The sequence below is a fragment of the Miniopterus schreibersii genome (assembly GCF_964146895.1).
Source record: "Miniopterus schreibersii genome assembly, chromosome: 13".
NCBI classification, from domain to species: domain Eukaryota; kingdom Metazoa; phylum Chordata; class Mammalia; order Chiroptera; family Miniopteridae; genus Miniopterus; species Miniopterus schreibersii.
This window is the reverse complement of record NC_138113.1, coordinates 26,569,586-26,596,931: the sequence shown is the minus strand read 5'-3', so window position 1 is coordinate 26,596,931 and position 27,346 is coordinate 26,569,586. Positions and strand designations below refer to the sequence as shown.

The following is a 27,346-nucleotide window of genomic DNA, read 5'->3' as shown; positions in this document are numbered from 1 at the left end:
GGGGCCCTTCATTTGTTAGAACTTATTTGCTGGGATTTAGTGTAATATAATGGAATGAGCTTTTACTACCTGTGTGACTTTAGGAAAGTTACTTAAGCCATCTGAGCTTTGATTACCACATCTGAAAATGGGAGTACATAAAAAACCCTACCTTGGAGAATTGATATAATAATTAATGATAATGCCTGCCCTGCGCGTGGACTGGCACACACTGGACATTAATCGGTGGCAGCTGTTATCATTAACTGTGAGCTTACTGATGTCACCCTCATAAGAGATGGGCTAAATAAGGCTATTTTTTTTGAAAGAACACACTAAGAGATACGTTTGCAAAAGCAAAAATGCCAGACCAGACAAGAAAGACCCTTACACTTAATAAAATGGTATAATTATATACTTTTTGCCGATAGTACGTTAGAAAGAATTTCTGGCAGCAGAATTTGGCCCAGCAGCATATTTATTGCCTGCCTGGTGTCAACCACATATTTTAAGCATCAGAAGGCTTTCGTTGTATAGACAGCCTTCTTGTCATAGTAGGATGGGAGTAAGAAGGGTATAAAAATATGCAATTTAAAGAAGATATGCTGAAAATCATTTCTTTCTTTTGGTAACTAATCCTTTTCTTAATTTCTCATTCCCATTAATGGTGGTTTGAGGTCGGGTGGTATAGAAACTTTCCAATTTTAGACCATTCATTTTCTTCTTGTTTAAAACGTATTTATTTCAAGTAAATATTCAGTCAACTCAGATTTCAAATTCTTGATCAGAGTTTCTTCTTCCGCTTCAGGGGGAATTTCTCTTTTCTCCATCCCCAGGATCTGGGGGAGGGATTTCTGGTCTGAAGGCTTCCTGTGGGATCATCTCTGGCTTCCCTGTGATGTCCCTCATCCAGCCTGGTCTCTGACCAGCCTTTGTGGACTGAAACATAGTTGTTGTTTGGCCCTGTGTGAGCATGCACCCTGCAGGTGGTGGGGTTTTGTGGTTGCCTTTGGGTCCAAGATTCCAGAAAGCTCCTTGTCTGGGCTTCAGCTCTCTTCTGGTCCTTTGCTCCACCTACTGTTTCTGGGCCCACCAGGGGACCCCAAGAACTTCTCTGCAGCCTTCTGGAGTCTTTGAGGCTTCCCTAGGATATCCCCCTCTGCTGTTACCACCTCTACTCCAGGCCTTGATGGATGAAGCATCTTTCCCAAACTAAAGCTGCTCTGAGAGGCTGTCAGGTTCCCCAGGTGAGTGTGGTACCCCCACCAGTATTTTCTGATTTCTCCAATCACATCTTGGAGTTTAATCTTCTTCGTGTTCAGCTCTGTTGAGGAGGAGGCCACTACTTCTGCCTCCCCCCCCCCCCCCCCATGTTCTGAGCTCTCCCTACAAACTTTTGGATGGTTTTCTCCTTCCTGTGTGGCAGGAACTTCCCCTGAGTTAGTTGCTGCTCTGTGGTCAGTTCTGTGGTTCATGGGCACCTCCCAATCCATACTGAAATGTTAAAGTGTACAAATCCTTTTAGATGTTTCCTTTTCCTCTAAAAAAAAATGTGGTTTTACAAACAAAACTAAGTGCTCATTTTATAATTTTACTATGGACTTAAAAAAATCTTATCAGACCCACAACTGAGCAGGACTAATGTTTCTCAAATGTGCCCTGCCATAGATTAGTGGGGGGGGAATCAAGAGACAGCAAGAGAAGAAATATGTTCCTCTTGATAGACATATCCTGTGGCAGTTAGCAATTATGATTACAGAGGATAAAATTACATGGGCTTAACTTCTAACAAATTTTATCTCCATTGTATCTGAGAATGTAAAAGACACTTTTTTTTGCCTTCTCAAGACCTGGAAGACTTAATACAATTTTACAATTTTCTTCAAATTCCTAATTTACTGATTGAATTTCCTTCCCTATGCAAACCTAGCCTTCTAAAAACAAAAAAAAAAAATTAGCAATTAGAGTTGTGCTTCTATCCTTTTAAGCATCACCATTATTGGAAACATTTTCTATTGTGGTAGTTTAAACTAATATCTCCTTTAGAGGCTTCCTAATGTCAACTAGATTATTTTTTTAAATTTATCTTTATTGTTGAAAGTATTACACATGTCCCCTTTTCCCCCCATTGATTCCCTCCACCTTGCATCCAGCCCACCCCCACCCACCTAGAATGTGCTTGATGATTGGTTATTGGTGCTATTTTGATTCACATTAATATTATGTCAAGCAACATATCAGCTAATCCAAGGCGGTTAGGAGCTGGTGGTTATAAATGGCCAGTCACGGTGAACTCTGCTGGGGGCGAGGCCGAGGGGTGGTTTAGTACTGAGCTGAGGTAGAAGACAGCCAAGCGATTCGGTCTGAAGAGACTACGTGTCCACTTAGCCACCAAGAGGCGGCCAGCCTCACCTGGGATCAGCATCTATATGGGGATGAGCACAGCTCTCTTAATTTCTGACTAAAGCAAGAAAATTGCACCGACAGGACCCCGGGTGCCTGCCAGGCCTGAGGTTGCCCCAGCAGGGAGCTTTCAGTAAACCGGTAGAGAAAGAAGCTTCTTTTAGGAGAAAAAAGAGAGCAAGGCTGACTCAGGAAATTGTTCTTACAGAAAGGGAAAGGGTTTGGGACATGGGCTGGCAGAGTGTGATGACTTGAAAGAAGGGGCTGAAGACAGTGATATCTGCAACAGGCCCTATTCCACACAGGGCCGAATATTCCTACAGGATTGACAAGTACTGGTGCAATTCATCTCGAATTACTGAATATACATTCTTATCATTTTCTCAAACTGGTGTTTAATTTTTTTAAAACATATATATATATTCATACACATATACATGTATGGTGTTCCCCCAAAAAATGTATAAAAATGTATACATACATTAACAGCTAATTTCTATTACATTTTGAAAATGAAATGTATTTTAATAAACATTGCCTTTATAATTATCCAAAGTGTGTATACATTTTTGGGGGGACACCCTGTATATCTTTGAATGGATTGGGGAGTTTTCAGAGCCCAGATAATATTGCAGTGAGTTTTCTTGTTCCCAGTTCTCATAGAAAATCTATCTGGTAACCAGTGCTTAGGCAAGGTCTAGGTACTTGGCCAAATCATTTAATAAATATAGCCACCTGAATACATTTAGTCTAGGAGGCTCAGTAACTGTAGGCTGCTATTTAAAAATAATAGTTATTCATTAACTCTTTTTTAAAAAATGTATCTTTATTGTTGAAAGTATTACAAATGTTCCTCTTTTTCCCCCATTGATCCCCTCCCCCCTGCATCCCTCCCCCCAGGCCTTCACTACGCTATCATCTGTATCCGTGGGTTATGCATATATGCATATAAGTTCTTAGGTTAATCTCTCCCCACCCACTCCTCCACCCACTGAAAGGAATAAATATTATACCTTTCAATCACATATTGAAAGTGATTTAGACTGATCTCCGTAAGTAAGAAAAATGGGAAATTAACAAAAGACTTCATTTTTTTTTTAGCTTACCAGGCAATTGAATTTTCCAAGCAATCCAGAAATTTAAGCAAATACTGTCCTTCAAAGCAAGGAGATCCCATTTCTGTTTCTCTCCCAAAACTGTGGAGCATTTCCACCCCTTCCATCCATGGGCTACCCGAGATGCCTGGATCCAGCTTTCATTTAATCCTGCACACCAAAGTCAGTTTTTCTTGGATTGTGTGAGAGTGTGGTCTTTGTATTTTTTAATTTAGTGAATTTTCCTTGGCAAAGGCCCTGCTTCTGCTTGGGAGCTGATTGAGCTTCTGTAGAGCCAATATGTTTCTCAGTTCTCCAATCTAAATGCTGCCAAGAATTTCCTATCGGATACCATGAGAAATTCAGCAGCACATGAAATCCCATTCATTAAATAAACAGTTAACTAAGCAACCCTTGGCAAAAAGGCACAACCCATCTGACATTTGAAGCACTCGGGACTTTCCAAAGGAAATAATTAAAGAATGCATTAAGAAGAAATACCCCAGTGCTTAGCAGTCATAATTAAAAAATAACAGTTCCCAATCTGGGGTCCTTATACTTTTTTAGGGTCCTAGAAATTAGAAATGGAGAACAGTTATTTATGCTCATTTTTTCAGCAAACCTAGAAAAGGCTACATACTTGCCCACTCTTATTAGCACAAGCTAAATAAAACAACTATTTGCGTCAGGCTATAAGTCTGTCGAGTTGGTGTGATTATGCAGGCTCTCTTATTTTCTCATTTAGATGCCTTTAATAAATGTGAAAGGATCAAACTAAGTGTCCCTTAATAAATACTATTTGTTTAGTAGATGGAATTTTTCAAAATGTAGAGTTCATGGGAGAAGACAAGTAGAGTTATGAAATTTAGAAAGTATTTATGTAAACATTAAGAGTTGAGGGTGATTACTTCACAGAACGCTCCTTGGCTTTTTAGAGAAGTAATCACTTCTTCACTTAAACATTTAAGATCTTACACACTTGAGACCATAATAGTAACAATGGCTACTCTTTACTCAATGCTCAAGACCAAGAACTTAGTACTGTATGTGCTTAAATAATACTACAAAATAAGTAGTAATAACCTGTTTTGACAAAGAGGGAAGCTACTTCAGAGAAACTAAGGAACTTTGCCCAAGGCAGTGTAACTAATTAAGTAGCCCAACAGGAATTCAAACCTAGGGCTGTTTGAATCTATATCCATATTAATAACCATATTCATATAGATAGATAGATGATAGATAGATAGATAGATAGATAGATAGATAGATAGATAGATAGATAGATGATATAGGTGATGCAATGCATTGCCTTCAAAAAATAATATTAAAATTACAGAACAGATTTTTGTACACAACTCAGGAACAAGTTTACGTTGTAAAATCTTTTCATTGCGATTGCTGGAAGCAACAGCATTGGCTGCGTGTGTCAGCTTTCCCTTTTCCTTTGAGGGCTCTCAGGTGGAGGTGTGGTTGAAAAGGCAAGGCCAGCAGCTAGGGCAAGAAAGAGTCGTCATACCACTTGAGGACAGTGATCACAGATTAGGTAACCCACTCTTAAAAATCTCAGGTCAAGGAGGCTTCATAGAGTCCTACAGTTTTTATTGCTGAAGGGAACTTAGCTACCATAAAAAGAGCCCCATGGAAAGAAAATCAAAAAAATTGTAGAGCCTATTCTTGGCTCTGGAGACAGGCATTGGGAGTCTGTTTGGTCCAGCACTTCGCGGTTCTCCAATACCAGCTGTGTGTTGGGGAAAGCGGCCTTGCCTCTGAAGAGAGCTACTCTGAAGTGCCGCCAGGGGGCGCTGTGCGTTCTCCTGCGCTGAGTCATTTCCCGGGGTCTAAATCTCTTCCATTGACTGGGCACCCACTCCTGGTATTTTACTGCAAGAAGCTCTTCCAGGGCCTTGTGATTACTGAAAAATAATTAGTGTGCTAATTCACTTTTTTTCCTGACTTTATTTTTCTCTATAGTTGTACGTCTATCCTCCAACTAATAAATAATATTATTTTCTGGCATGAGGCCAGATTCACTGATGTGCTAAAATAAAAATTACTGTAATTACTTATGAATTATAACTTCACTAATAATTATAATAACAGTAGTGTAATTTTACACAAGAGATCTCTTTTGCTATATAAAAGTTTCTGTAAGTGAGTTTGAATGAATGATATGCCACCAGCTTTGGCTTGCTACATCTTGGAAAACTAAATTAGAGCAATTTGATAGCTCTGTCCATACATTCATTTTGTCCGTGCAGAAAACAAAAACCTCTGTATGATACAATGTATACACATTATTAGAATAACTAATGTAAATGGCTTGGAAGGAGGGGTCTAACATAGAACATAATATCAAGCTATGATAATTAAATTAAGTGGAACTAGATCAAGAAAAAATGAAAAATCAATTAAACAATGGAATGTACACGAACAGAACCTGTGCATGTAAGTATTTAATATAGAATATACCTTATAAGCCAGTAGAAAAAATAGGAATTATTCAGAAATTGTGCTGGCTCTAATAAGTAACTGTTTGGGCACAGAGACCCAATTTGGATTTCCCCCTATTAGAAAAGACAGCCCTGGCCAGGTGGCGCCGCCGGTTGGCGTGTCACTCCATACACCACAGAGCTGCAGGTTCAGTTCCCGGTCAGGGCACATACCTAGGTAGCAGACTCGAGGCCTGTTTGGAGGCAACCTATGGATGTTTCTCTCTCGCATATGATATATATATATCCATGCGTACTTATGAACATACATAAACTAAATGGCATTTTATATGCTAATGACCACCTCCTTAGGAAAATGTAAAATTAGATGATGGAGGGAGCTTCACTGAGTTAATGAAATCAGAGATACAAAAGTATAAGAGTTCGATGATCTAGATATAACATCTGGTGCCACTATTTTGTTATCAGCTTAAAGATATCATTCTTCGTTCATGGGAAAATATGCTCCCTTAAAAAAAATAATAATTGTGGCTACTTTTTCTCGTTGAGCCTGGCAGACACTTACAACGTTTTTGGATAAAGCAGGCATGTGTTTTGCCCTTACTGGCAGCATCTGCCTGCTCGGAATAGAAGCTTTAAACTTTAATTTATGGGGTGTTACATTCTGCAAGATCATGAAAGACTGATGCTGAAAATATCTTCCTCACTTAGTTGCAAAATAACAGTCAACATTGCAAGTTTATTGTTTCTAGTTAACTTTTTCAGTGTCTTTGTAAATGTCATTAGTGGGGGAAATAACTTCAAGGTTTTTTACCCTCAGGACTTTTATTTTTATATTTGCGCATTAGCTTATTGTGAAGCTAACACAGTTTTAAAATTAGAATTGCCTTTAAATTAGTTATGCCTCCCTTTCTGCCATGTTGCAGAAAAGAAGGCTGCTCATTTGTAATTGTTCTCGCAGCCCTGCACCTACGGTAGAGATGGTTCATTGTTCTGTTCATTTATTTTAACAAAGTCCAAAGAGCACTGGACACGGCAGTCAACACTTGTTCATGATCAGGGCTTGATGCCAACTGGGACAGTCCCTTAGCTGATCTGAGCCTCAGTTTCCTCATCTGAAAGTAAGACGATTGATCTAATGTTCAGCTTTTTAAAAAACTGACATCTCAAATCGCACTGACAGTGTTGTGTGTGGGTGGTTTTTTTTGTTTTGCTTTTTTTTCCGGTATTTTCTCCCAAAGCATTACTGAATTACTGAATCTTTAATGTGAGAAAAATAGACATTCCTATTTAATGGAACTTGAGCTTTTTTTCATACACATATGCCACTGAGAGTTTCATTCAGTGGACTGTCAGCCCAGGGACAGCAGTCTGTGCAGGTGGTGTCCAGCGTTGCCCCAGTTGCGGGATGAAGAAAGGACAGAAGCAAGGAGGTTTTGCCTTTGCTTTGACTTCTTTTCACGAATAGGATGCATTTGATCATATTTAATTGGAGCTAAGCAAAAAGATTTATTTCTCTGCATTGCTTAGGCAAAATATTATTATTTTTTCCTCTCCAAATTTCGACTAATTTTTGTTTTCAAATTAAATGAGTTACATTTTTCTTAATTGAGAAAATATGTATTGTAGTCTGTTTTTACATTCCATAGTTGTTATTATTATTATTTTTTTGGTTTGGGGAAAGTTTTAATTTAGGTAAAAAACTTATCTGCATATACTCTCTAAATAGGATTAAATTATGGGGGGAAAAAACCATTACTTCCCCCAAACCCCCTAAATAAACCCTGTTATCTTTCAAAATGCCTTATATAGCTTTCCTTACAGTAGCATTTCCACAGTGCTAAGAGCTGTTTTTGAAGAGGCACTGGGATAGTTTATACTAGGCCTCTGCATTTCCCACACTTCCCTTCCTAGCTGCCACTCCTCCATCCCACCCGAATATAAGCCCCATCGGCCTCAGGTGAGCAGATCCAAAGTACAGATGATAACATCTATGGTGTGACTTCTCAGAAAAGCTAAAATCCTATTAGTCCTTTGGTCAGTTAAATTCAACAAACATTTTTTTCTTTTTTTTTACCCTTTTACTATAGGCAGGTTCTGTGCTAGCCTCTCAGTGCAATAAAATGAATTTGCATAAGAAACTTGATCTTGGGTGGAAGATAGGACGATATTGAGTGCAGTGATTAAAAAAGAATGACCTGCTTGCCTCTCCTCTGCTTTATATTTATCTTTTCATGGTGGCAGGAACATTGAGGAAAATCTGTTTAATTTTCTACTTTTTAAATTATAAAATAATCTCTCTCTTTTTATTTTATTTTTTGCTATAGCCCTTCCTTCATAGTATGCCAAACCTATAAGTGCTAACATTTGTTTTTAAGCCTAGACATTTTTGATTCCAAATGAGTAAGGCCATCTGTGTGTCTTAACCAAGAACTCTCTGATTTAATGCGTGGGAATATTTTGTTCTGGGTATAATGATAGCAGGTTTGACATACTACGTATAAACATATGTACATTGGGTAACATATAAACCATGTGTGTTTGTGTGTGTCCACATAAAGTTTACAATTACCCATATACATGCCAATAGCAGATACTTAAGAACAATTAAGCTGGTTTGTTCTCAGTGAAGCATGTTCTCCTGCTGCACTGGGCACATGCACAGGGGGGTGATCCAAATGCTGTTTTCTCCAGCACCTTACCTAAGAAGTACGTATCTGGTGAAATGGAAAGTGTGGGGATTGAAAATGAATTTCAAAATAAGACATCAGTTAATGCTGGGGATGAAAGCTGTAATGCCTTCTGTTTCCTTTGTTGATCTCTTCCTTGTTTCGGTCGTGACAAAACAAATGCTGTGTACTTTCCACTTGTTGGGGTGACCCGTGTGCTATTCACTCATGGCTGACTCTCGGTTGCATTTTGAAACAAGCACATTGCTAGCCATAGATGATGCGTGAACAGGTCACAGAGAGGAGGAAAGAAGAGTGGAATGTGGACATTTCAAACCTTCTCCCTTTTTCTTAAGAGAGTAAAATAATTAAGTGTATTTACCACAAACAGAAAGTAAAACTAAAACAACAGTCCCCTTAGATAATCCTTAAACCTCATGGAATTTTAGAACGTATATATCATAAATGAGATACCTGTTGAAAAACTACGCTGTTAGTCCTGCAAATGGAGAAATACACCCCTCTGCTTAAATTGAACTTAAAGAGACGTTTTAATTAAGAGGAACATGAAAAATTCTATGACTATTGATTCATTTAGAGATATTTTAATGAGGCTAAATGGAAGGAAGAGGACTGGTTTTTGGAATAATCCATGTAACTTAGAGCAAGGTCATCCTTTTGCATGGTGGTAAGTAGCTGTTTGATTTTTAATCTCCTGCTTAGCAAGGGCTATAAAACAACTAAGTGAAATTTTTTGCTGAGATGCTAAGACAGAGTTTGAAGTTAACATCATTAGATATTCAAACAGTGTTAGACATGGTCATGATACAAGACTTCCAATGAGCTCCGTGGCCCCACTTATTTATTGATATTATAGGGTGACGTCGTGGATTTCCTAGGATGCTTGTGAGACGTCAACACATAATGCATGTAATTCTTTTGGCAGAGAGTAAACACTCCATCAGTCTGAGCTGTTTCTGGTTGTAGTGGTAGGTTTTGCTGTTACATGCCATGGAAACCCTCTCATAAGTGAAAGTAAAACGCCCAGGATTGTGACTTCCTAACCATATTTTCTGGCTAAGAAACCTTATCTACAGAGAAAGCCTGCTCTGTACTTCAAACTACAATATAAATATCAGGATGGGCAAAGAATCCCCAATCTGCTTTGAACCCTTTGACTCTGCTGCTCTATTAATTACTTTAAAACATTGACCAATCATCTACCAAGTGCCATGTTAGCTGTTACCCTTGTTACAACATTTATATGGTGCAACTACGTTAATTCACTGTAAGAATAATAACATGTTATTCATAAAAATACCAAAACATGAATACAAGCGGCTGCTATTTGCTTGAGCACTAACTCTGTGCCAGGCCCTATCCTGAGCACTTTCATTGAAATATAATTTATAGTTTACAATAACCATAATGTGATGGGTATTATTATACCTCCTTACAGATAAAACTGAGCCTCTGGCAAGGTTGAAGGACTTGCACAAGGTTACAGGGTTGCAAGCAGGTGAGCTGGAATTCTCTCTGAGATCTGACTTGAGAACCAGATCTTGCTTGTTATTGTTTCTAAGAAGGGAAGGGAAAACCAAGACTCAGATCCACGAGTCGTTCGTCGTCTCTCAAGGAGGACCATAACGGGGTCTAGGTCTCTACATAGATCTCTGACCTTATAACAGGGCTCATTTCACCACTCTGCATACTCTCATAGTGACGAGATGAAAAGCCTTGACCGATGCATGTTACTGAGTTAAATTAAGTCGAGGCCCTCCTTAAAATTTCTAAATGGAAATATATTTATAACAACAAAAAGCTATCTGAGTGGCAAGTGTTTTCCTACTGATCTACTTATTTCACAGGCTTTGGCCTCCTGTGGGAAGAGCCTGATCTGTCAGCTCCCAGTTCTTCAATGCCATCTGTACAAACTTTAGACAGACATAACGCTTGAGGCTGTGTAGCTAAAGGTGTAGTGAACATTCTCTTCACTAACGGATTAGTGTTGTGATGTATCTCAGAATAGAGACAAACAATATCCTGATATCAAAACCTCAACTGGAAAAAGTGCCAGAAAAGCAGAACCAGAGGGCATCTTTTACCTGTGCCCATGTCACGTAGATGGATGGGGGAAAGCTCAAGGATTAAGGGGTGTGACATGCCTTTTCATTTTAGATGCCAGTTTTAGAAATGAAGAAACTGAGCCATAGTGAGGTTAGGCAATTTGACTTAGGTAACTGCTTTGTGATTAAACTAAGTCTATATACAGGAAAAACCAAACTTCTGCCCTTTAAACTGTTTATATCCCCTAACTTTTAAGGGTTATTATCAAGTTCAAATAAAATACTCAGTGACTGTCTCTTTCGCATTTCAAGCCTAAGAGACAAACGTATTCCTCCGATTCTTCCACATTTAAGTGTGAGGGACATTTTCAAAATTCTAACAGATGTTGGAGGAAAGGGAAAAGGTCACCATAGCAGGGTGTGGAAATTACATGGCAGCTAAACCAAAGCAACCCCTGTCCCCCTAAAACAGCACATAGCAAATAAATGACAGGAAAACCGAAAGCCTCTTTTATACTCTGTCGCTTTGGGACATATAATATAAGCTCATGAAGCAGGGAAGTGAAATTTAACGTTTTGAATCACTCCAAAAATTATCTGGATTCCCTAACAGATCCAAATTAGTGTACAGCAATATTATCACTAATCGTTCAGATGCTAGAGTATAGTCTAGAGATTTGTTGAAAGTTGAAGCTATTAAATAAATTGCAACTTTTGATATAAATAAGAAAAAAGATATGTGACTAATCGTAAATGACTGAAAAACATTATAACAGGAAAAAACCAAAAAGAGCTTACAGGAGAATTTTTAGAAGGTTTGGAGTGCTTCCTGGCTACTCCTTGTTACTATAATTGAAATATGTTCAGGTGATTTTTATATACGTCTAACTTTAGAAAAGTAGGGCGATTATGAAATCTGGGTCGCATGAAGTAATCGTGTAGAGCTGAGAGCTGTCTGCCTGCATCCCAAACGGCTCTTCTGTCTTCTAGAGTTGCCTTTCAAAGAATACAAAGTGAGAAGGTGGGGAAAATACGTTGTACTTCCCCTCAAGATAGTTCTAGCAAAATGATTCAACCTCTGGAGAATTTTCACTCAGGTGCCTTTCACTCTAAAAGCCATTTTGCATCCCACAGAATGAGTCTGAAGGCGCAGTTTCTAATGCATAAGCCAGCTTTCCATTTATAACTGAATGTGCACCGAGGGTCTCCATTTCCCTGGAGACAGACTGAGAGTGCCGGCTAGGCCACAATACTGGTCATAGCACCGCATCTTGTATTTTAACGATATGTGTAACTGTTGTTATGAATAGTAGTCTGTAATCTGGGAACAAGATTTTTAAAAAATAAGGGAAGAATTTCATTCGACTTTCACCAAATACCTTTTGGGTGCCTACTCTGCCGGGGCACTGGTCTTGGTGCTGGCTGTAGTGTGCAGGGCCCCTGCCTCCACAGAGCGTAGAACCGGGACACGATCAGTGCTCTTTTTTGAGGGGTAGGGCGGAGGGACGGTGCCTGGCTAACACTAAGTAATGTGATCCAGGGAATCCCTATTTTTCTTCTCGGTGTCCCTGAACCCCCCGACCACTGGGCCGCCCAGTTCACTCACGGCATTGCAGATCTCTCCCCGAAACCCCCGCCTAGATTTTCCCCAGCCCCGCTTCCTTCCGCTCTCAGGTGACCGACGGGGGACTCCTGCGACAATATTCCCGCCCTATTCCCACTTGCTCACACCAGAAACACCCGATGCCAGTGCTGTGGGTTACTGCACAGAAAATGTGTTGTCATCGATCAGCATTCCCGCCCTCATCACTTGGGTCAGGAAATGCTCATTCCTGACCAATATCTATGTCAAAAGAACTCCCAAATATTCAAATATAAATCAGGGGTGGGCAGGTGGGAGGGGTCAATGGGGAAAAGGGGACATCTGTAATACTTTCAACAATAAAGATAAATTAAAAAATAAAATAAAAGATAAAGAAAAAAATATATATATCACAAATGAAACTGCAAAATAATTTGGGGTAGCTTGAACATTATAGTGAGAGGTTATAAAAGTTGGAAATCATCCGTGGAAAGCATTTTCTCCGCTTCTAAAGATCCGAAAGAAAGGCAATTCTAAATCAACTTTCCCAAGGCTTAATAATAGCTCTTTCTCTTTTAAAGGAAGTATGCTTAAGATTTAATCTAATTCCTTTTTGTTATTGCTTAAGTTCATTTTCTCTTCTTTTGTTGTCAGTAGATGCTTGTTAAACCATTATATGTGTTTGTTCAAGAATAAGGGATATGATATTCTCTATTATAATCCTTCCTCAAGATAAAGGTAAATGGAAACACTAGGACTAGCATTGGAAATATGTGACTTATTTAGTTGGCACAAATCAAGTATAAAATACCAATTATATGCGTGTCCTTAATTTCTAAATGTTTCCTGGTAATGGATTCATTTAGAACTAATGTCTCTGTGTCTGCTCAGTAGAGAGATGGTGATGTGTGTTGCTATGCAGTTGGAGGGAGTTGATAATCCTACCGTTTACCTGGCATTGGATTGATTGCCTTGATGTGGATTTTCTCACTTACATGCATTTTCTTCTTTAACCATTATAACCATCCTATAAGGTATTATTTCCCTGCAAGGGAGAAAAGGAAGGCTTAGAGATCCTTCAGTTGGGTAATGCTGGAGCTGGAATTTGAATGTAGGGAGTCGAATACCAGAGCACACACTCTTAATCACTCTGAAAAATAAAGGATCCATTAACCAATCATACCAGGAAGCTCATCAGCCACACTAACTCTTATCTCAAATGGCCTTGGGTTTGGAGGAATTAGCTGCTGTGTTGACCTGGTTAATATTATAGCACTAATCAGACTTAGGTTTTCTTACTTTTTCTGTTACATAAATGTATTTTTATACATGGATAAATGAGTTTAGAACCTGACAGTATTGGCTGCTGTGAAATTTTGAGTGCTCTCTTCAAAGAATTTAGTCATCTAAACATAGATAGCTAATGTATCCTTATGTCTGTACGACCTACATTTTTTGGAAATGTGATACCCATGATATGCATTTTGTAGAGGAAGGATATGAATCTCTCTTTATTCTTATGTCAAAATAGTGACACATTTATTAAGGTGGCGTGATGACAGATGCATGATATTGGGAGACCTGCCAGTGGATTTGTCCAGGGTGCTATTTGGAGTCCCCATAAGCCCTACGGCCAGCAATCGGAACCACCCGCCACTTTAGATGAAGTGCCTTGGGAAATGAGAGTACAGGACAAACTTTGCTCCACATCTGTTACATTCAAAGTGAAATGAATGCCAGTAGTACAGGTTGAATGGATCCAGAGTAAACACCATGTTCCAGAGTTACGTAACATTATTCAAACAGTTATTAATGTAGGGCAGGGCAAGATATAGCATCTGCATCTTAGTTGTATTTTATGATTTGTATGAGAAAATTTAGGATGTTTTCTTCCTCAAAGTGTGATTAGCCTATAAATAATATATAAAGGGTAGGAAAAACATAGGTTTACAGTTGTTCATATGGAAAATAATTCAATTATTAATAAATAAGAATATAAGAATAAACTCTGCGTTTCACTTACAATTGTAAACCCACTTTTTTCCTACCCTCTATATTACCATGGGTATCTAGACCATAGAAGAGATCCTATATTTTAAGAGACTGTTATACAAGAGTATCTAATTTCAAATACTTTAAGTCATGAGAAATCTGAAGAACCTCAATACTTATATTTAATAAACAAAGTATAATAGCCAACTAATGAAAGCAAATGGCTTTTATAAGGTCAAGTCTATACCTACTTGAAATATAAGCTCTCTGCCAATTTATTCAAATTATTTGAGTTAACTCTAGACAGCTTGTGTGTATGTGTGTCTGTGTGCACACGTGTGTGTGCACATTATTTAAATGACATTAGATTGGAATGGTTACTGTTCATTGAATTGGTACTTGAATTTTATTTGGCTGAAAAAGCTGTCATACATCAAAAGAAACTAGACGTTGTGTGCCTTTCCATGATCTACTTGCCAGTTGTGTGAGCTGATGAAGACACATTCTAAATATTAAAATGTGAGCCTGGTTTCTCACTGCTATCCTCTGCCTACAGGTTGTATATAAAAATAATGATGTAAGGCTGGAATTATCTCGACTTGCCAAGCAAGGAGACCCTAAGATGAAGATCCATGGAGTAGTGGCGTTTAAATGTGAGAATGTTGCAACTTTGGACCCAATCACCTTTGAAACCCCAGAGTCTTTCATCTCTTTGCCTAAATGGAATGCAAAGAAAACGGGCTCCATATCCTTTGATTTCCGCACAACAGAGCCAAATGGCCTCATCTTATTTAGCCACGGCAAGCCGCGACACCAGAAAGATGCCAAGCACCCACAGATGATCAAGGTTGACTTCTTTGCCATCGAGATGCTGGACGGCCACCTCTACCTCCTTCTAGACATGGGGTCAGGTACAATAAAAATCAAAGCCCTGCAGAAGAAGGTGAATGACGGAGAATGGTACCACGTGGACTTCCAGAGAGACGGCCGGTCAGGTAACCTATCTGTTTCACATGCTGCGTATCTGCTGCAACGCCCCACGCGCCCCTCTCTGTTCCTAAGGAATTAAAACAGACGTGGTAAACATTTTCTGCATTTCTGTCTTTAGGGTAAAGGAAATTATCTGTTACTATTCCTGTTTAACATCCTCTAAGAATCAGAAGGAGCTAATTAATCATCATTTGGGCATCAAACCCCAAATGCTCAAATGGCTTCTTAAGTGCATATTTATTGGATAATCACATGCCAAGTGTTGCAAGAAATTTTATTTTGAATTTACAAATGACAAAATGTAGTGTTCTGGCATTACCAATGATCTCTTATATTATTGGGTGTTTGGAGGTGCTTGAAAAGGCAAATGTAAAATATGGGGGAAAAATTAATTATCTACACATAAAATTCTTAGTTTAATACAGCACACTTTTTATCCAAGTTGGGGCTAGGCTATCAAAGACACTTTTATTAATATAGTTGAGTTTCAGGGACACTGGCAAAACGAATACCTTTCCAGTAGCTTTCCTTCCTGGGAGGGAACTCTTTTTCTCATACCCTTTCCACAGACTTGCTTGTCACTTGTTTACTTCTCTGCAATGGAACAGCTTCTGATCTCACTATTATTTATGCCTCGTTTTCCTGTTTATCAATCAAGAAGATTGTGTTTACTTTCCTAGAAATATATTTTTTGCCCAATAAAATAAAGAAATAGAATGTATGAAAATTGGGAGGGAGCTGAGGGTGAGGGAGGAGAATTGAAGAAGGGTCAGAACTCATTGCTCTGACCCCCAGGTATCTCGGAGACTCCGTTTCTGATTCCTCACTCTCTGGAGACTTGGTCTCTGTATGTTGTCACTCTTTCATTTTGGTAAGGAAGTCCACAAGCACGGTTAGTTACGATCCTGGGCAGTTTTTGCTATGGTATCGTTTTTTCTCGAGTGTCTTAGATGATAGTAGACAGCAAAATATTTTTTTTGACTGTTCTACTATACTGGTTCCATTAGTAATTGGATTCCTCTTTGTTTTTCTGATTTAAGCTGAGAAGAGTACATTGGTGGGAAAACAGAAGTAGAGCAATAGAGTGCCTCCCTTTGGCTCCCCCCAGCCTGTTTCTACCAGAGTTAGCAGTTAGTTTGCTGCTTAGGAACTTTGACACAGAAGGTGTAAAAGAGGATGGGCTCATGGGCTAACCTTGTGTTTTGGAATACTGACTTGTGGATATTATCGTTTGACTTAAAGTGCTTCTAGAATAAAAATTTGAAATTGGGATTTCTGAGAATATGTATGTTTTTAGTCAGACTTTATTACAATCTAAAGTATAACTGATCAGATTAAGTGGACATCTTTTGGAAGTTCAGAGAAATAAAGAATACCACACTTCGGATCAGTTGTATTTCATTCACCTAGGAATGAGGTATTTTCTAATTATATGAAGAAATATAACTAGAAATATAATTTTCTAATTATATGAGTCAATGTCAAAATTTTAGGAAATGCAAAAGAATATAAAAAGGAAAATAAAACCACCCATTATGTATTTGGTAATGATTATTTATGGATAAATATCTGGATATTTCTTTCCTGTCTTTTTTAAAATGTATTTTAAGTTACAATTGATATACAATATTATAATAGTTTTAGGTATACAACATAGTGACTTAAATTTATATACCTTATGAAGTGATCACCATGATACGTCTAGTAACCATCTGACTCTTTCCAATCTTGGAAGTGTTGATGTAATCTAATTAGTTTCCCCAAGTTCTTTGGATGACCTATTACAATCAGGATCAGATAAATACCTTAATCCACAAGCAGAATAAAATCTACTTCTTCTGTTTAAAATTCTTTAATTCATTCAAATTACCAATAATTTATTAACTGTCCTGTTTATACCCTCACTGAAAACGGTCAAAGCAAAGAATATCTACTATAATTTACAAAGTTCAATGCTAGATGGGAAGGAGAGAGAGATGCCTTTAAAGAGTGTTAAGAAAGAAAACAAATAAACATGAGACTTTTGTTGGAATCCAATGGAAAAATTAAGTCACTATGCTTGATGTTGTTTTCATGGCAAAGTACTTTTATGTGATTACAATTTCAGATTAGTGAACTGTAACAAACAATATAAAAATCAAAGCTTACTCACGAAACCAAGTTCAGCTTTTTACTAAATTGAAAAAGAAAAAAGCTCATATTCTGTTGGCCAAGCTCAAGGGAGTTTAATGTAATTTTAATAACTATAGCTGTTAATATTTTATATATAGTATTTTAATTAAGTTCTATATTTACACACTACATTGGTTTGGTATAAAGCAGAGTTGAAAAGATTGAACGAATAGCTATACTAGCTTTTGTTTTACTCAAAGGATATTTTTGTGTTAAGCTGGTGAAATAAGAACATTTGTAGCTCAGTTTTAAAACTAGGAAACATAGAATTTCAAGGACTAATTTATTTTACTCACTTTTCACATCAGTTATATTCAGAGGCTATATGAAAATTACCCTTAATATAATGGTATTGCCATGACAAGAGGGCAGTGTGGGCTGCTTTCTGACTCATGAACGATGAAGGTCGTATCTATGACTTGCCTGGGATACCCCTTAGTATATTTTAAAACATTTACTGAGTCATATTTTTTCTGTTATTAAAGTAGAGGGAGCCCAGACCTAAGAGATATTCTTTCTCCTATTGACCATACTAAAGTAAGTAGGAATAAGAACCATGGCCATTAATTTTATGCTAATAAATGTTGGTTATCTTCGTTGGAGATAGGATTAAAACTGTATTTGGTGGATAGACTGATTTTTTTAAAAATGCTCCCCAAACAGTTTATAAAGGAAACCCATGTATGAAATGCAGTTTCTTACTTATGTTTATACCCACAGGTCCCTGTGCTTTGTTGTGCAATAACAGTTGCCCAATAAATACTTGTTACAAGAAAGAAAAAATAAAGAATAAAAACATGTGAACGGCTCAGTAGCAACCCACCCCTAATATTTTTAAATAGTAGTATCATCCTTACATTTAAAGAGTAATAGCAATCTTTTGGTTGTAAATGTACCTTTTTTAAAGGAATTATACTACTTTCTGAAACCAGTTTACACACTATACTATAGGATAATAGGTCCCGTCCTTTTAAGGATACAATACCATCCTCCAAGCCCAGATATCTTTAAAAAAATTGCGGTGAGGAAGTTAAACAATTGTTAGGGAATGGTGGTAGGCCTGGCACATAAATGACGAGCTTTTATGAGAACAGGACTGCTATCGCGCTTGTTCATGAGATCCTATGCCATTTAGCAAACATGTAGGTGGAAAGAAAATTCATCATGGGGACCGGGACATACAGCTGCAGTAAGCATGCCAGATTGTTCATCTTTCTGATGATTTGCTCTTCAGTCCTTTGTTCAAGAAACAATTGGCATATGAGCCCCTTGTTTGATGTAAAACACGGCCTTCATCTGAACACTTCTGTAGAACTCATTTTCAAAACAATTAATAGTATTGAGTTATATGTCCCTGCTTCTATTCTGTCACATGGGAAAGGAGCACTTTAATTCCCTCACTTTGACTAATATTATTTGGCCACAGCTGTTCTCTCTGTACAATGTAGCTCCTTTCATTGAATGCTTAGTCTATTACCAGTGCCATGGTAGGCCAAGTGGGCTGAGCCATGAGTGGCATTTTCATATTCTGCGCTACACTGGCAAAGGAGGGATCATACAAGGTTCAGGTGTGATTTTGTAGATCAGAGTGTATGACTTGAGTGCCGCAAAAGGTGGATGTCCTCCATGAGTAGCTTGGCCACTTAACAGAACAAAAGCCCTAAGTTGCTGAGTTAATAAATATGGTTGAAGAGGCTCTTTACTCTGCAAACTTTGAAGGACTCACATTTCCTTAGCAGCCCCTCCTTCCTTTCCAGGGTTACCCTTTCCCTCTCTTTTGCTCTCAAACTCAACACAAAACAACTGCCCAGGTATTTAGCTAAAGTGTGAATTGTGATAAAATTAGGATGAGGTTAATGACTGTTTTCTGGGGCATGAATATTGTTTAAATTTGTGTTGAGCTCTTTGGCTCAGTCAAGAGTATCCTCTCGAGTATTTTCACAGCCAACTGCCAGTCATTTTTTTGCAAACCATCATTACACATTGAAATCAAAGAGAAAACTCATTATTCTTGTCAAAATCTGCTTGTGTACAGCAGGGTACAGCAGATTGTATCAGCGGTTATTCATGGGTAAGCCTACATTTAACAGCTAAGAAGCCATTGAGATTTGAATTGAAGTCATAGAGTTCCAGTTTAAGAACTAGAAATTACAGTGGGAAAGTCACAAGGCTCTCTCTAGAGCACATAATTAGAGGTTTGTACTAATCACTGTTTGATGTGAACAGCACATTTTAGCTATCTATTACCAGCACTGATTTCTGTGTATACCATTCATGAATCACCACTCGCAGACGTTGCCACTTGAACAACTGTTAGACAATTTCTCTGTTTAGATCCTGATTTGAACTTGCCCTCTGACTATGTGCATTCCTCCCATGCCTCTACCTAGTAGCCTATTGCATATTTTGAAATCATTTTAAGTAAATTTATAATACTCTAATTTATATTCATGTCCATAAACTACTCTCCATCAATGGAGAGGCTGACAAACCTTATAAATAATGTATTAATTATTTGACTATTCTGATGAATAGATGGACTCAATTTTGCATAAAATTGTTATATTAAATTTTCTTAATTGATGCTTGTATTTATGTACTTATTCTGAACATATTTAAAACGAAAAAAAGTCATCTATTGTCTTCCCCTGCTTAAACCATTTTCAATTTTGCAGATCTTTCCCTCCAATCTTTGTTAACATGTGCATGTATTTTATATAGTTTCGATTACAATAGAAACATAAATATTTAGGCTATTTGTTTAAATGACATCATAAAGTCTTTTTGCTCAAAATTATCTAAGTAACAACATTTATTCTCTGAGAGTTATGAAAACAGCACCTGAGAATCAAAGCAGAGCTTTGCAGAGGCCTTAGTGAAGCTCCCAGGCTTGTAGGACTCAATGTATTAACTCGTTTATAGAAAAGAAAGTCACATAGACAAATATTGACACTACTCGTCTAAGAACTGCCCGGAGGCCTTGACTACTTTACCCTCACTGTAGAGACAGGAGACAAGTCATCTTAATTAAGATGAGGGATGGTGTCAGACCAGCCTAGGCTAATATTACTACATATTGCCTTACCTGTGTACTCTCCTTGTTCAGATGCATGTTCCCTACTTTTTTGATTGAGTTTTAGCTCTCATTGTAAGTCTGTTTGCAGTTGAGGGACAAAATAGACCAGCTATATAGATATGAGTATTCAGGTTCCTGTAGCAATTAAATTTCCCTTCATAAATACATAAGTAAGCATTGGATTATAAATTGGCATCTCATATTGGCAGAGCAACAGAGGAAGCATTCCATATCCTGTGAGTTAATTTCTCATAGAGACTTAATTACTTGGCATCCTCATTTTATACATAGGTTTTGTGGGCTTGGTAAATATCAATTGAGCTCTGAGAGGTGGAACCTTGTTCTCTAAATCTACCAAATCTCTTTTCTGGGCCCATCAGGCTCAGAGGCAGTCCCTGGACTATGATGTCAGTTGCACCCTCAGGAAATAGGCTGTTATTTGACCCCCACCCAGCCACAGTGACCCTCTCTGTGGAGTGCTGAATGGAAATCTGGGACCTTCTGCAAAATAGTATATATTTTTTTTAACCAGGGGAGGGGACTGGACCCCATCTCTTTTATTTTATTTTATTTTATTTTTTTTATTTTATTTTATTTTATTTTATTTTATTTTATTTTATTTTATTTTATTTTATTTTATTTTATTTTATTTTATTATTTTTAAGAATATTACAGATGTCGCCTTTTTATCTCCATTGATCGCTTCCACCTCACTTCCATCCCACCCCCAAGCTTTCCCTATACCAATGTCTTGACGTATTTTGCTACAAAATATGACAATTAATTGATGTTTAATATTTCCGACCATTGTGTATGATCATTTTATTAACATGTTATCTGTATATTTAATTTTTTTCAGGGAAGTCTATTTTTTAAAAATTTATATGTATGCATATATTGCTGTATGTGTATGTGCATGGGCTTACTACATGGCATGTATGTAACATATAAATATGTGCTTTTGGTGAGAATGTTCAGGCAATTCAAAAAGTACATAACTAAAAAGTTTTCATTTGTCATACACTCCCTCACCAGTTCACTGCCTCCTTCATGGTAACCACTAAAATAATTTGGTGTTAAAAATTTCCCAGGTATTTTCTGATGCATCAATATATCTATAAATATATTGATGCATATAAAATAAATGTGGAGATTCTTTTTTACATAAACAAGATCATTTTTCAACAGTTATTGACTTAAAAAACCTGAGAACTTTTTCTATGCCATTTTTTTCTTTCTTTATTGTTGAAATATTACAGATGTCCCCTTTTTACCCCCATTGATCCCCTCTACCCTGCATCCACCCCACCCCCAGGCCTTTTCTAGATCAATGTCTGTGTCCATGGGTTATGCTTATAAACATATAAGTTCTTTGGTTAATCTCTCCCTGCCCACTCCCCACTCCCCACCTTCCCTCTGAGATCCCTCAGTCTGTTCCATGCTTCTATGTCTCTGGATCCATTTTGTTCATCAGTTTATTTTGTTTTTTACGTTCCACATAGAAGTGAGATCATGTGGTACTTGTCTTTCTCTGACTGGTTTATTTCACTTAGCATAATACTTTCTAGTTGCCTCCTTGCTGTCCCAAAGGATAAAAGGTCCTTCTTTTTTACAGCTGCATAGTATTCCATGGTGTAAATGTCCCACATATTTTTTATCCACTCATCTACTGATGGGCACTTGGGCTGTTTCCAGATCTTAGCTATTGTAAATTGTGCTGCTATGAACATAGGGGTGCATAAGTTCTTTGTGATTGGTGTTTTGGATTTCTTAGGATGTATTCTTAGAAGTGGGATCACTGGGTCAAATGGCAGCTCCATTTTTAATTTTTTGAGGAAACTCCATACTGGTTTCCATAGTGGCTCCACCCATCTGCATTCCCACCAGCAGTGTACTAGGGTTCCCCTTTCTCCACATCCTCTAGGAGACGTATCAGCAAACATATTGCTACAAGAGATGTCTGAGATTTTGCTGCCTATGATTTCCTCTAGGATTTTTATGGTTTCATGCCTTACATTTAAGTCTTTTATCCATTTTGAATTTACTTTTGTGTATGGTGTAAGTTGGTGCTCTAGTTTCATTTTCTTGCATATACCTGTCCAGTTTTCCCAGCACCATTTATTGAAGAGACTGTTTTTACTCCATTATATGTTCTTGCCTCCTTTGTCAAATGTTAATTGACTATAATGGCATGGGTCAATTTCTGGGTTCTCTGTTCTATTCCACTGATCTATGTCTGTTCCTGTGCCAGTACCAGGCTGTTTTGATTACAGTGGCTTTGTAGTATAACTTGATATCTGATATTGTGATCCCGCCAACTTTGTTCTTCTTTCTTAAGATTGCTGTGGCTATTTGAGGTGTTTTTTGGTTCCATATAAATTTTCGAAGTATTTGTTCTAGATCTGTGAAATATGCTGTTGGTATTTTAATAGGGATTGCATTGAATTTATAGATTGCTTTGGGTAGTATGGACATTTTAATGATGTTAATTCTTCCAATCCATGAACATGGTATATTTTTCCATTTTTTTATATCTTCCTCTATTTCTTTTTTCAGTGTCCTGTAGTTTTCCCAGTAAAGGACTTTTACATCTTTGGTTAAGTTTATTCCTAGGTATATTATTTTTTTAGTTGCAATGGTAAATGGGATTGTTTTTTTAGTTTCTTTTCTGAGAGTTCATTATTGGTGTATAAAAATGCCATCGATTTCTGGGTGTTAATTTTGTATCCTGCTACCTTGCTGAATTCATTTATTAAATCTAATAGTTTTTTGGTGGAGTCTTTAGGGTTTTCTAGGTACAATATCATGTCATCTGCAAATAATGACAGTTTTGTTTCCTCTTTTCCGATTTGGATGCCTTTTATGTCTTCTTACTGTCTGATGGCTGTGGCTAGGACATCCAGTACTATGTTGAATAAGAGTGGTGAAAGTGGAACCCCTGTCTTGTTCTTGTTCTTAGGGGAAATGGTTGTAGTTTTTGCCCATTGAGTATGATGTTGGCTGTAGGTTTGTCATATATGGCCTTTATTATGTTGAGGTATGATCCCTCTATTCCCACCTTCCTGAGAGTTTTTATCAAAATGGGTGTTGGATTTTATCAAATGCTTTTTCTGCATCTATTGATATGATCATGTGATTTTTGTCTTTCAATTTGTTTATATGATGTATCATGTTTATTGATTTGCAAATATTGTACCAGCCTTGCATCCCTGGAATAAATTCCACTTGGTCATGGTGTATGATTTTTTTAATATATTGCTGGATCTTATTTGCTAATATTATGTTGAGGATTTTAGCTTCTATGTTCATCAGGGATATTGGCCTGTAATTCTCTTTTTTTTGTAGTGTCTTTATCTGGTTTTGGAATGAGGCCAATGCTGGCCTCGTAGAAAGAGTTTGGGGCCGGCCGGGCGTGGCTCAGCGGTTGAGCATTGACATAGGATCCGGGCGATCAGGGTTCGATTCCCAGTCAGGGCACATGCCTGGGGTTGTGGGCTCAGTCCCCAGCAGGGGGCCTGCAGGAGGCAGCCAATCAATGACTCTCATCATTGGTGTTTCTATCTCTCTCTCTCCCTCTCCTTTCCTCTCTCTGAAATCAATAAAGATATATTTAAAAAAAAAAAAGTAAATTATTATAAAAAAAAAAAAAAAAAAAAAGAGTTTGAAAATGTTCCTCCCTCTTGTAATTTTTGAAATAGTTTGAGGAGGATAGGTGTCAATTTTCCTTTGAATGTTTGGTAAACTCCCCTGTGAAGCCATCCAGGCCAGGGCTTTTGTGTGCTGGGAGCCCTTTGATTACTGCTTCAGTTTCATCAGAAGTTATCAGCCTATTCAAGTTTTCTGACTCTTCCTGATTGAGTTTTGGAAGGTTGTATTTTTCTAGGAATTTGTCCATTTCATCCAGGTTGTCCAGCTTGGTGGCATGTAGTTGTTCATAGTATTTTCTTACAATCCTTTGTATTTCTGTTCGATCAGTTGTTATTTCACCTCTTTCATTTCTGATTTTGTTTATTTGGGTTTTCTTTTTTTGTTTCTTGATGAGTCTGGCTAAAGGTTCATCAATCTTGTTTATTTTTTCAATGAACCAGCTCTTGGTTTCATTATCTTTTGTATTATTTTTTTGGTCTCTATGTCATTTATTTCTGCTCTGATCTTTATTATTTCCTTTCTTCTACTTACTTTGGGCTTTTCTTGTTCTATTTCTAAGTTTTTAAGTTGTAGGGTTAGAGAGTCTATTAGAAGTTTTTCTTATTTTTTTGAGGTAGGCTTTTAGTGTTATGAACTTCTCTTGCAGGACTGCTTTCATTGTGTCCCATAGATTTGGAGTTGTTGTGTGTTCATTTTCATTTGTTTCCAGGAAGTTTTTGATTTCTTTCTTGATCTCTTTGGTAACCCATTCATTGTTTAAAAAACATGCTTTGTAGCCTTCATTTGTTTGAATGTTTTTTAGTGTTTTTATTGTGGTTGATTTCTAATTTCATGCCATTGTGGTCCAAGAAGATGCTTGATATGATTTCAACCTTCTTGAACTTGTAGAGACTTGTTTTGTTTCCTAACATGTGGTCTATCTTTGAGAATGTTCTATGTGCACTGGAGAAGAATGTATCTTCTGCAGCTTTGGGATGGAATATTCTGTAAATGTCAATTAAATCCATCTGATCTAGTGTGTCATTTAAGTTCACTGTTTCCTTGTTGATTTTTTGTCTATAATACCTATTCAGTGAAGTCACTGGGGTGTTAAAGTCACCTAGTATGACTGTATTGCTGCCGATCTCTCCCTCAAAGTCCTCTAGAAGTTTTTTTAAATAAAATTAGGTGCTCCTATGTTGGGTGCAGATATGTTTAGCAGGGCTATATCCTCTTGTTGGATTGATCCCTTTAGTATTATGTAATGACCTTTCTTGCCTCTCGTTATGGTCTTCATTTTGAAGTCTATTTTGTCCGATATGAGTAGTGCTATCCCAGCTTTTTTTCCATTTCCATTTGCATGGAAATTTTTTTTCCATCCCTTCACTCTCATCCTGTGTGAGTCTTTTGTTCTGAGTTGGGTCTCCTGTAGACAGCATATATTTGGGTCATGTTTTCTTATCCATTCACCCACCCTATATCTTTTTATTGGGGCATTTAATCCGGTTCCATTTAAGGTTATTATTGAAAGATACTTATCAACTGCCATTTTATTTCTTTTTGCCTATTTTTCTCATTCTCTCTATTTCTACTTTTAATTACAGCAGTTCCTTTAACATTTCCTGTAATGTTGGTTTTGTAGTGATAAACTACTTTAGCCTTTTTTTGTCTGGGAAGCTCTTTATTTCACCATTTATCTTGAATGATAATCTTGCCGGATAGAGTAGTCTTGGTTTCAGATCCTTGCTTTGCATTACCTTGTATACTTCCTGCCATTTCCTTCTGGCATGTAGAGTTTCGGATGAAAAGTCAGCTGACAGCCTTATGGGGGGGGCTCCTTTGTAGGTAACAGATTGCTTTTTCTCTAGCTTCCTTTAAGATTCTCTCTTTGTCTTGAATTCTTGGCATTTTAATTGTGATGTGTCTGGGCATGGGCCTCTTTGGATTCTTCTTGCTTGGGACTCTCTCTACCTCCTGAATTTGTGTGACTTTTCCTTGACCAGGTTAGGGACGTTTTCTGCCATGATTTCTTCAAACAGGTTCTCTAACCCATACTTACTTTCGACCTCCTCTGGCACTCCTATAATGTGAATATTGTTATGTTTCATATTGTCCCACAGCTCCCTTACACTGTCCTATTTTTTAATTGTTTTTTTTCTTTTTGGGTCTCTGATTAAGTGATTTTTTTCTACTTTGTCTTCTAATTCACTGATCCGAGCCTCAGCTTCCTCTAATCTGCTGTTTATTCCTTCCAATGTATACTTTATTTCTGCTCTGTCATTCTTAATTTCCTTCATAGTTTCCATATCTTTTTTCATGCTATTGAGCATCCTTACAGTCAATATTCTGAACTCTATATTTGATAAATTGCTTATCTCCATTTCATTTAGCTCTTTTTCTAGAGACTTCTCTTGTTCTTTCATTTGGGGCTTATTTTTTGGTCTCCCCATTTTGGCTACCTTTTTGGGTTTGTTTCTAAGTATTAGGTAGATCTGCTAGGACTCTCAGTCTTTTTGGAGGGTCTCTGGTACAGGCCAATGTGAGATGCAGTTTGTGACTGGCCCTGAGTACCCTGTTTGGAGCTATCAACAACCCTTGGCTTGAGGTCTTCACTGCTAGGGCTGGGTGTGTTTGGACAAGACCAAGATGTACACCAAAGTCTGCTTTTCCAAGGCCCAGGTCTCAAAGAAGATCAGGCAAAGACTCAAAGCACCCTGAGGTCTTCCTCTGCCTGCACGCTGATTCTCTTAATGAGCCTCAGGCTGTAGAAGCTCCAGAGGGTAGGGCGGCTGGTTATCAGTCTCTTAAGAAGCCTCAGGCTGTAGAAACTCTTCTGGGCAGGGTGAGAGGCTTTCCAGAAGGGTGGGGCAATTGCTTCTCCCCTCAGCAAAAACCAAAAATTGTCAGCCCCAGAAAGATGTCCTCCACAGTCTCGGGGAATGACTCAGCTCAGTAATCCAGATGGACGTCCCCTAATCTCACTCTCCAGAGCCCATAACCCCAGAGTCTCCCCTCACAGCTCCTGTCTACTCCCCCTCTGCTGGAGCCCAAGGTGAGTGGCTGCACACGATACTTTGTGTGTTGGTTCTGTAAGAGGGGCCTGCAGTTCCAGCCACCTCTCCCTGGCAGAGAGAAACCCTCCTGCTTTTCACAGACAGATGTTATATGGGCACCTTTCTCAGTTCTGGTGCTCTGGGCTGGGGAGCCCAGCCTGGGGTTCAGGCCCCAGAGTCCTCAGTGGGAACC

General features: G+C 38.0%; 1 protein-coding gene across 17 annotated transcripts in view; it reads left to right on the top strand.

The window, feature by feature from the left end:
- The window catches only part of NRXN1 (neurexin 1), a 916,928-nt gene that overhangs the window by 378,647 nt on the left and 510,935 nt on the right, over positions 1-27,346 (top strand). For all 17 annotated transcript variants that reach the window (XM_081155805.1, XM_081155804.1, XM_081155817.1 and 14 more), the window contains one exon: positions 14,792-15,230. In XM_081155805.1, the coding sequence (XP_081011931.1) occupies positions 14,792-15,230 (439 nt within the window). The remainder of the gene's footprint in view (positions 1-14,791; positions 15,231-27,346) is intronic.